The sequence below is a fragment of the Chiloscyllium punctatum genome, chromosome 3 (genome assembly GCF_047496795.1).
Source record: "Chiloscyllium punctatum isolate Juve2018m chromosome 3, sChiPun1.3, whole genome shotgun sequence".
Taxonomy (NCBI): domain Eukaryota; kingdom Metazoa; phylum Chordata; class Chondrichthyes; order Orectolobiformes; family Hemiscylliidae; genus Chiloscyllium; species Chiloscyllium punctatum.
The window spans coordinates 63,139,114-63,150,792 of record NC_092741.1 but is presented as its reverse complement, the minus strand read 5'-3'; the positions used below and the strand labels follow the sequence as shown (position 1 = coordinate 63,150,792).

General features: G+C 43.4%; 1 protein-coding gene across 1 annotated transcript in view; it reads left to right on the top strand.

Annotated features, from left to right (window-relative positions):
* The first annotated feature begins 4,118 nt into the window (after positions 1-4,118).
* Positions 4,119-11,679, top strand: part of map3k5 (mitogen-activated protein kinase kinase kinase 5) — a 186,942-nt gene continuing 179,381 nt past the window's right edge. Inside the window, exon 1 of the mRNA XM_072554378.1 lies at positions 4,119-4,735. Within this exon, the coding sequence (XP_072410479.1) occupies positions 4,369-4,735 (367 nt within the window). The 5' untranslated portion in view covers positions 4,119-4,368. The remainder of the gene's footprint in view (positions 4,736-11,679) is intronic.

Sequence of the window (11,679 nt, the reverse complement as noted above, 5' to 3'; positions counted from 1 at the left end):
AACTGTTCAATCTCTCATCATACGACAAACCCCTCATCACTGGGATCAATCTAATTAACTTCCTCTGAACTGTCTCCAATGTCATTACATCTTTCCTCAAGTAAGGGGACAGAAACTATGCACAATGTTCCAGGTATGATCTCACCAATGCCTTGTTTAGTTGCAACAATACTTCCTTACATTTATTTTCTAATCCTTTAGCCATAAAAAACAACGTTCCATTCGCTTTCTTTATTATCTGCTGTACCTGCATGCTAGTTTTGTGTGATTCATGAAAGGGTAGATCCAGATCCCTCTGCACCAGAGTCTCTACCCATTAAGATAATACCCAACAAACGTACTCCAAATTCCAGTGAGATAATGGCTACACAGATAATCAGAGGTTGGTTGAGAGATAAATATTGGCCAGGAAACCAGGGCAAATGCCCACATTCTTTGAAAGTATGCCTTTGGGAACCTTTACATCAACTTGAGAGGATAGATGGGGGCCTTGAATTGAAGTCACACATTTAAATTTTGGCTTATCCAACAGTGCAACACCATCAGTACCTATAGTTTGTGCTTACATCCTAGTGTGGGACTTGTACCTATTTGAACCTTACAGTCCTGGGGAAGAGACAGCATCTGAGGAGCAGGAGAATCAACATTTCGGGCCTAAGTCCTTCATCAGGAATGAGGCTTGTGGGTATTGGTTGAAAGGATATGGAGAGAAAGCAGGAAAATGGGGAGGGGAGCATATCAGCCATGATTAAATAGTGGAGCAGACTCGGTGGACCCCTTGGCCCACAAGCTTCATTTCTGAAGGGTTTATGCCTGAAACATTGACTTTCCTGCTCCTCGGATGCTGCCTGACTGGCTGTTCTTTTCCATCACCACACTCTTCAACTCTGATCTCCAGCATCTGCAGTCCTTGCTTCTTCCTAGTTCTGAGGAAGAGTCAAACTGAACTCACAACATTTACTCTGATTCTCTTTCCACAGAAGCTGCCGTTCCTCCTGAGTTTCTTCAGCATTTTCTGGGTTTATTTTGAACTTACAGCCACTATCTCAGAAGAAAATACTATCAACTGAGTCAGAGCTGATTTAAATGGTGAAACCACCTCCCCCCCATACTAAGCAATACTTCTGCTACCAGCTCATAATAAAGAAGTTTTACATATTATGTCAGAATCAACTATTGTCTCAAGTCAGAACTTTTGAAATTATAGCAATCTGTAGTCTGCTGGATCCTTGTTTAGAAAAGGACTTAATCACATTTTGATTTAGTTAAATACTTTAGTAGAATAACAACATATCCACCCTACTTGTTTTGTAGTTGAAATGAATGCTGTGCCTTTTTATAGGTGATCAAACGCACAAGCAGCTTGAATACAGTTAGTATTGCAGGTGGGTTGGATGACCAGCCAAAAACATCCAAGTGTTCAGCCAATGTAAACAATTTCCAGAACATACTGTGAATTAAATCTGGAAGTATTAGCTGAATCTGTGGCACAGTTACTACCAGGAACGTGCTGCAAAAAAAAATCTTGAAAAGGAATCAGTCACTTATTACACAATTCTTTACAACTGCATTATATGGAAGTCACAGAGGCATTTTTGATCAACTGGGCTTTTGCCTAATCACACATATTGTAACATGAGATTTCTATACTTAATGGTTTTTTTCTGATACAATACCATGAATAGAGAATGATGTAATTGTTCTATATTCTGATTCATCCTGAGACCAGTTGAGGAAGTGCTTCATGTTAGGTGTTGATTCTCAAACTACAGTATCATAATATTACCAGAAATAGTTTATGAAAGCAAAATTGAATGGCTGGGATAATTTAGGGAAGCTTAAGGAATGGGGTGCAAGTCCTACTCACTAAGTGTTGGCAGTTCTCAATGATAAATCTAGGTGGAGCATTAGTTGTTATTTCCTGGTCACAATGCGTTGGAGCATTTGGTGAAAAGGAATTGTTCTTATACTGTATAATTAGCAGGGCCTTATTTTTAGTTTGGTGTCAGTTTAAATGCAAAGAAAACCTCTAAAATGCAGACAACTAACTGGTTGTACTAGATTCTTCCTGTTCAGTTTCAATGCAAACAATTCCCCAGTACTGGAGATATTTCCCTACATATTGCTGTCTCTTTCCCAGAATAGGAACTCATTACGTGTTTATAACAATCACCCATTCCAGTTTTATGGCAACTCTGCCCTTTGCTGGCATGAATCTTGTCAGGTCAAATCTGTATAATTTGTAAAACTACATGACAAAGCATTTCCAGTTGAAACTTACAGTATTTGCAACAAATTTCAACTTGTCTTCACACAGCATATTACACTGAAATGCTTCAATATAATTTCAATATTCTTGATTGTCACAATTACATTCATGGGACAAATAGTCTGAGGGTTTCTACAGTTTCCAGCCCTGGTGTACGATAGCTGAAAGGCCACAAAAACCTCCCATACCTTATGTACAGTTGTTCGTTTAGAGTTCAACTTCTGGCTAAAAATGTCTCTGGTTGGAATTCATTGTACATTGCACAGTAAATTTGGAGTGGGATAAAGGATTCTGTTATGCACAAAATCATGGATCAGTTTTTCATGAAGAAAATGAGACAAAAATGAAAGTTGGTGATTCGTAATTGCCATCTTATATAATTAGGTTCCTACAGTTTGCTCCTCTAATGTGGAGAAAGTGAGGACTGCAGATGCTCAAGATCAGAGTCAAAAAGTGTGGTGCTGGAAAAGCAGGCAGCATCTGAGAAGCAGAAGAACCGACATTTTGAGCATAAGCTATTCATCGGGAATGTCCTGCGGTGCTTTTCCAGCACTACACGTTTTGACTCTGCTCCTGTAATGTGGTTAAGGTAGTGCCTGGGTATCACTGGACAGGGAGCATGCAGTGTCTACCAATGCTCTTGATTCCTTCAGAGAGAGGTAGGCATCACAGAGGTTACAGTGCTTTGTTTCCTTCTTCAATTCCAATTGGAGTTAGTTCCTTCCCGCTTTCCCTACCCTTCCCTCACTTTTGATGGTTTGCACTGTCCGTAATGGGATTTGCATGTAAATATCTAAGTTAGTCATTAAAAATCACACAACACCAGGTTGTAGTCCAAAAGGTTTATTTACAAACATTACCCCTTGAAGCGCAGCTCCTTCTTCAAATTACTGTGTCTGATGAAGGAGCGTCGCTCCGAAAGCTAGTACTTCCAAATAAACCTGTTGGACTATAACGTGGTGGTGTGTGATTTTTAACTTTGTCCATCCCAGACCAACACCGGCTCCTCCAGATCATTGGAAAATATGTCATGGGGAATTTGATGGTGGGAAAGCCCTCCAGTTTTATATAAGAACACTAAAGCATATAAGTCGGCTTCTCAATAGGTTTAGTGGTGCTGGAAGAGCACAGCAGCTCAATAGGCTTGCCAACTTTGGCTGGATATATTCCGAAAGATGTCATCACATGACCTCCCATCTTAAAGTGCCCCTCCTCCAGGCTCAACATATCAATCATCACCTTTTCAATGTGTCCCGGTTTTGAATTTTGACAATCTGGCCACCCCACCCTTGACTGAACATCCTGCCAACCTATTGTGTCTGAACTTATCTGAGAAGAGTGGGCACACTTAGTCAAAGGCGTGGTCTCCAGAACCAGATTCCAGCAGGAACATAAATATAACTGCGGGAGTCAAGAGGCGGCAGAAGGAAATCGGGGGCGAGTGAGTCTGAATTTAGAAGCAAGGGACCCAAAGATTTTCTGACCGGGCTCTTTAGGAATTCAGGCCAAACGGAGAAAGAGTGGGCGCTTTGATAAGTTGTACAAACATTGACGCACGGTTCACTATGAAAGTGGTGTTTGTCCCTTGCCATTAACGTACTACACAATACAACCCAAATTTGTAACTCTTTAAGAGTAACGAAAGATGCAATGAGGAAACACATTTGAAGCATGACGTGAATGTTTAAAAAATCCCACCCGGTGGACGTTCACTGGTGAACTATTTGCATAAACGCTTGCCACACTCGGCTCCACGCCTCCTCTTGGCGTGTTGCACTGTGCCTTCGGATTGGATGTCCTATTTTGGTAATCGGACAGCCCCTAAAAAAACCTAGACTTGGGTCTGACTGGTTGGTGTAAGCAGAGCGGCATACACACTCACAGACAGGGGCGATCGGATCAATTGCCGGATGTATCAACATCGCTACGTGGAATTGTAGTGTGTATCTTTTCAAGTTGATACAATTCCTTCGCATTCCCATGTGTGTGAGAGCGGCCCGGATCGCTACACTGCAGCGGCGGACACACTGTTACTGAAGGTGCGGTTCCAGCAGCAACAGCAACAACGGCAGCGGCGGCTCCGCTTCGCTCTGACCGACATGAGCCTGGAGCAGGAGGCAGCAGCAGGCGCGGTCTCCGAGGGAGACAGCGGCCTCGCTGTCCCGGTGCCGCTCCTGTGCCCGGGACAGGGCAGTGGCAGCACCAGTGTCCCGGCCGGTACCTACTGGCAGGATCACACGGCCGCCGCTTCGGTACCGTCCTCGGTGCCGGCTGCCCGGCTCAAGAACCGGCCGACCACTGTGGTGTACGTGGTGAACGAGGCGGCTCAGCTGCAGCTCGCTGAGAGCCTGGCTCTGCAGTGTTTGAGGGAAGCGTGCGAGAGTGTCAGCGCTTCCCTGGAGACTGTGCCCTTCGAGAAGCTGGACTTCGGAGAGACCGCCGTCCTGGATTATTTCTACAATGCAGGTAAGCTGATGGAGGAAGAGCTCTGAGCCTGCTGCTCCACTGCTTCTGCACAAATGTCCTCTTCAGTTTTAATGAAATTGAAGACCCCCCACGTACTAACATTGCCAAAAGTGACTTTTAAGACCTGGAATGATGCAGTTTTTTTAGTGCTCCGATCCAGCTTCAGCTGGTGGCACACTGTAAACTGGACGGTGAAACTTGAGCCAGAACTTTAAAAGAGGCAAGGTTGGTGTGTTGACATTGTGCAAATCAGCCTGAGTCGCTCAGCAGTGCCTAAAGTGCACTGTACTCTCACAATATTACTTGTGAGTGGTGTTTGATCTATAAGAGAGTGTTGAACCAATGTTTGTTTGCATTTGTTGCCATTTGTTCTGCGCGTAGTCTGAACTGTTCAGAAGAATATGTAACAAATAAAGCAGGTTCGAAGTGATGTATTGCAATACTTTCAGAGAGATCATATTAATGGCGACTTGTGTTTCCCGTGGAGATTGAAATCATGACCTAACTGTATTGGCACAATATTCTGACGCAAGTACTTTGTATGGGGATACTGTATGAACTCCGATTCAATATCTTTTTTTGCTGGACTTGTATTCCATATATAAAACATGCTAATTTTGAATTATGTGTAATATTGGTCTGCATTGTGTTGCACTATTGATGTAAAAGAGAGCACTATATTTGTAATAAAATATGGCAAGATTCAGCTGTGTTTGTCAGATAGAGATCTTCATCACAGATGATTATTAATCACTAAATGTTTAGCCCGCTCTGCTTGTATATAATGGTGCTTTTCCTGATAAACTGGTCAGATGAACATTGCACCTGCCATTGCACCTACAAAGAGGGTACTGCCAGAGTCTTGATGAAAGGAAAGACCCAATTGAACTGAGAATTGACCAAGAGGAATTATTAGACAGGCTGGCTCTAATTTAAGAACGGAAGTCACTAGGAGATATTGGGATAAAGCTGAGAATACTGAGGGAGGCAGTGGCGGAAAGTGCAGAGGTTTTGGCTTGGGCAGCACTTACTGCCCATCTTGCTACCAAGAGGACAGCTAAGAGTTGATTATCTTGCTGCAGACCTGGAGTCACATGTTCGGGTAGGCGAGGTAAAAATGACACTTTTAGGGAATGAAAACTATTGGGTGAACAAGATAATTTTTTGACATGGGTTACATGGTCCCCTCAGACTAAAGTTTATAATTCCAGATTTCCTTTTTTTAAAGATTCACCATCTGCCATGGTGGAATTCAAACCGATGCCCCCAGAATTTGAGTCCAGGATTCTGGACTACTGGTTCATTTACATTACTGTTAGGCCACATTAACTTCCCATTCTGCTTAGATACAAGGGTGTTGCCAGAAGACTGGAAAAATGTAAATGTTAGACCTATGTGCAGCGGGTCTAAGGATAAATTTTAATGAGATAACATGTTTGATATGGGTGATGCATTTGATGTAATGTGCACAAACTTCCAAACGTCAATTAATAAAGTGCCACATAGCCTTACCAGAAAAGATGAAGTCCTTATTATCAGCCTGATCCCTGTGATGGGATTATCTGAGAAAAGATTGGATTGACTGGGCCTGTAGTCACTGGCGTTAAGAAGAATGAAAGGGGACGTTATTTGAAATGAATAAACCTCTGACAGGGCTGGACAGAGTTGATAGAGGGATGCTGTTTCTGTTGACCAGGAGGTCCTGGGATACACACAGGCCATTTCAGACTGAACTTTGGCGAAAGTTTTGTTTTTACTCTATGGACTTCTTTACCACAGAAGGCAGTGGAGGTAAATCACTGAATATATTTAAGAAGTAAATAGATTTCTAGAAGCTAAAGCCATGAAGCGTTTTGTGGACAGAATAGTGGTTGAGAGAGCATCAAAATAATCCATATTGAATAATTGGGCCAAATGGCCTGTTCTTGTCTCTGATTTCTATGGAACAAAATGGACAGTGAAAATATGACTGACTGGAAATAGAGATGAATGAGGAATGATTTTCAGCCTGTACAATTTCAGAAATTGCTGGGGGATAAAAAAATCTTTGTGTTTTGAGTGGTGAGAAGACTTTAAATAGAAGAAATAGATTTTAAAAGAACAAAGGCCAGTGGAATAGGTGAACTCCAAGCAGATCAAATTTATTAAAGTGTGGAGAGATAAATTTGAGTAGGATGCATGAGAGGCAAAGCACAATTCTAAAGTGCTTGCAAGAGCAGTGTGGACTGGAATTCCTGCTGAAGGGTGCCTGTTCGAAACATTGATTTTCCTGCTCCTCGGATGCTGCCTGACCTGCTGCGCTTTTCCAGCATCACTAATCTTGACTCTTATCTCCAGCATCTGCAATCCTCGCTTTCGTCCATATATTAGATTCCCTACAGTGTGGGAAACAGGCCCTTCGGCCCAACAAGTCCACACTGACCCACCGAAGAGTAACCCACCCACACCAATTTCCCTCTGACCAACCTAACCGATGGGCAATTTAGCATGGCCAATCCACCTGACCTGCACGTCTTTGGACTGTGGGAGGAAACCAGAGCAAACCCATGTAGACACTGGGAGAATGTGCAAACTCCACACAGACAGTTGCCAGAGGCTGGAATTGAACCTGGGTCCCTGGTGCTGTGAGGTTGCAGTGCTAACCACTGAGCCACCGTGCTGCCCCAGTAGGTGCCTAAGTCAATGAAAGTGGAAAGGCAGGTTGAAATAATGGTTTAAAAGGCCTACAGAATCCCAGGCTTTAAAAACAGGCAGATAATAAAAAAAGTTATGTGAATCTTTTATAAAATACTGTTTTTGGTCCAGGAGATTTAGAGGGAGAAGTCTTCTCACCCAGAGGATAGTGGGGGTCTGGGATGCACTGCTTTTGGGAAGGTAGTTGAGGCAGGTAACCTCATAACCTTTGTGAAAAAAATTGCCTCGATATTTACCGTGGAAAGGGAGATGGAAAATGTAGAATGTAGGGAAATAATGGTAATATCTTGAAAAATGTCTGTATTACAGAGGAGGAAGTGCTGGATTTCTTGAAACACATAAAGGTGGATAAATCCCCAGGACCTGATCAGGTGTACCCTAGAACTCTGTGGGAAGCTAGAGAAGTGATTGCTGGGCCCCTTGCTGAGATATTTGTATCATCGATAGTCATAAGTGAGGTGCTGAGAGACTGGAGGTTGGCTAACATGGTGCCACTGTTTAAGAAGGGTGGTAAGGACAAGCCAGGGAACTATAGACCAGTGAGACTGACGTTAGTGGTGGGTAACTTGTCGGAGGGAATCCTGAGGGACAGGATGTACGTGTATTTGGAAAGGCAAGGACTGATTAGGGATAGTCAACATGGGTTTTGTGCGTGGGAAATCATGTCTCACAAACTTGATTGAGTTTTTTGAGGAAGTAACAAAGACAGTTGATGAGGGCAGAGTGGTAGACGTGACCTACATGGACTTCAGTAAGGCGTTCGGCAAGGTTCCCCGTGGGAGACTGGCAACAAGGTTAGATCTCATGGAATACAAGGAGAACTATCCATTTGCATACAGAACTAGCTCAAAGGTAGAAGACAGGTGGAGGGTTGTTTTTCAGACTGGAGGCCTGTGACTAGTGGAGTGCCACAAGGATCAGTGCTGGGTCCTCTACTTTTCATCATTTATATAAATAATTTGGAGGTGAGCATAAGAGGTATAGTTAGTAAGTTTGCTTACTAAACACGTGGCTAAGGGATTGGTGTGGGAAAGAGGGATTCCACTTCATGGGGCACTGGCATCAGTTTTGGAACAGGGGGGATCTGTACCGTTGGGACGGTCTCCACCTGAACCGATCAGGTACCAATGTTCTGGCGAAGAGGATAAATAGGGTGGTCAGTAGGACTTTAAACTTCTGAGTTGGGGGGAAGGGAAAGTGAAAGCGACAGGGAGTATGGAGGTAAATGGAAAGATAAGCAGCAGGATAGCATGTTTCCAGGCGGATTTAAAATTGAGGCAGACTGAGAATGCAGAAAAAAGCAAGGATAACTTAGGACATATGACTTACAACATCTCTAATAAGGAAGTTAGCATTAAGGCACTTTACCTGAATGCTCGTAGCATTCATAACAAAGCCGATGAATTAATGGCACAGATAATAGTGAATGATTATGATGTAGTAGGCATCACAGAGACTTGGTTACAGGGGGGTCAGGACTGGCAGTTAAACCTCCATGGTTTTTCGACTTATCGAAAAGACAGAGGGGTGGGGTTGCCTTGTTAGTTAAGAACAAAATTAAATCTATGGTATTGAATGACATAGCGTCGGATGATGTGGAGTCTGTGTGGGTGGAATTGAGGAACCACAAAGGCAAAAAAACCATAATTGGAGTTGTGTACAGACCTCCTAACAGTGGTCAGGACCAGGGACGCAACATGTACCGGGAAATAGAGAAGGCATGTCAGAAAGGCAAGGTTACATTGATCATGGGTGACTTCAATATGCAGGTGGACTGGGTAAATAATGTTGCTAGTGGATCTAAAGAAAGGGAATTCATGGAATGCTTACAGGATGGCTTTTTGGAACAGCTTGTCATGGAGCCCACAAGAGAGCAGGCTATTCTGGACCTAGTGCTTTGCAATGAACCAGACTCTATAAAAGATCTTAAAGTAAGGGAACCCTTAGGAAGTAGCGACCATAATATGGTAGAGTTCAGTCTGGAGTTTGAAAGGGAGAAGGCGAAATCTGATGTAATGGTGTTACAGTTGAATAAAGGTAATTATGAGGGCATGAGAGAGGAACTGACTAAAATAGACTGGAAGCAGAGGCTAACCGGGAAGACACTAGAGCAAAAATGGCAGGAGTTTGTAGGTATAATTGAGGACACTGTACAGAGGTTCATTCCCAAGAAAAGAAAGATTAACCGGGGAGGGATTAGACAACCTTGGCTGACAAAGGAAGTCAGGAAATGTATTAAAGAAAAAGAGAGATCCTATAAAGTGGCTAAGAACAGTGGGAAATCAGAAGATTGGGAAGGATACAAAAGCAAACAGAGGATAACAAAGAGTGTAATAAGAAATGAGAGGATCAAATATGAAGGTAGGCTAGCCAGTAATATTAGAAATAATAGTAAAAGTTTCTTTCAGTACATAAGAAACAAACGACAGGCAAAAGTAGACATTGGGCCACTTCAAACTGATGCAGGGAGCCTAGTGATGGGAGATAAGGAAATAGCAGGAGAACTTAACAAGTACTTTGCGTCAGTTTTCACAGTGGAAGACATGAGTAATATCCCAAAAATTAAAGGGTGTCACGGGGCTGAGTTGAGTATGGTTGCCATTACGAAAGAGATAGTGCTAGAAAAGTTAAAAAGTCTTAAAATTGATAAATCTCCTGGCCCCGATGGGATACACCCTAGAGTTCTGAGAGAGGTTGCTGAGGAAATAGCAGAGGCATTGGTTGAGATCTTTCAAGAGTCACTGGAGTCAGGAAAGGTCCCGGATGATTGGAAGATGGCTGTAGTAACCCCCTTGTTCAAGAAAGGATCAAGGCAAAAGATGGAAAATTATAGGCCAATCAGCTTAACCTCGGTTGTTGGTAAAATTCTAGAATCCATCATTAAGGATGAGGTTTCTAAATTCTTGGAAGAGCAGAGTCTGATTAGAACAAGTCAACATGGATTTAGTAAAGGGAGGTCATGCCTGACAAACCTGTTGGAATTTTTTGAAGAGGTAACAAGTAGGTTAGACCAGGGGAACCCAGTGGATGTGGTCTATCTGGACTTTCAAAAGGCCTTTGATAAGGTGCCACACGGGAGACTGCTGAGCAAGGTGAGGGCCCATGGTGTTCGAGGTGAGCTGCTGGGATGGATTGAGGATTGGCTATCTAACAGAAGGCAGAGAGTTGGGATAAAAGGTTCTTTTTCAGAATGGCAGCCGGTGACGAGCGGTGTCCCGCAGGGTTCGGTGCTGGGGCCACAGCTGTTCGCATTATATATTAATGATTTGGATGAGGGAACCGGGGGCATTCTAGCGAAGTTTGCCGATGATACAAAGTTAGGTAGACAGGCAGGTAGTACTGAGGAAGTGGGGAGGCTACAGAAGGATCTAGACAGGTTGGGAGAGTGGTCCAGGAAATGGCTGATGGAATTTAACGTGAGCAAGTGCGAGGTCTTGCACTTTGGCAAAAAGAATATAGGAATGGACTACTTTCTAAATGGTGAGAAACTTAATAAAGCCAAAGCACAAAGGGATCTGGGAGTGCTAGTCGAGGATTCTCTAAAGGTAAACATGCAGGTTGAGTCTGTGATTAAGAAAGCGAATGCAATGTTGTCTCTTATCTCAAGAGGGTTGGAATATAAAAGCAGAGATGTACTACTAAGACTTTATAAAGCTCTGGTTAGGCCCCATTTGGAGTACTGTGTCCAGTTTTGGTCCCCACACCTCAGGAAGGACATACTGGCACTGGAACGTGTCCAGCGGAGATTCACACGGATGATCCCTGGAATGACAGGTCTAGCATATGAGGAACGGCTGAGGATACTGGGATTGTATTCGTTGGAGTTTAGAAGATTAAGGGGAGATCTAATAGAGACGTACAAAATAATACATGGCTTTGAAAAGGTGGATGCTAGAAAATTGTTTCTGTTAGGCGAGGAGACCAGGACCCGTGGACACAGCCTTAGAATTAGAGGGGGTCATTTCAGAACGGAAATGCGGAGACATTTCTTCAGCCAGAGAGTGGTGGGCCTGTGGAATTCATTGCCACGGAGTGCAGTGGAAGCCGGGACGCTAAATGTCTTCAAGGCCGAGATTGATAGGTTCTTGTTGTCTAGAGGAATTAAGGGCTACGGGGAGAACGCTGGCAAGTGGAGCTGAAATGCGCATCAGCCATGATTGAATGGCGGAGTGGACTCGATGGGCCGAATGGCCTTACTTCCACTCCTATGTCTTATGGTCTTATGGTCTTATGCAGGTGACACCAAAATT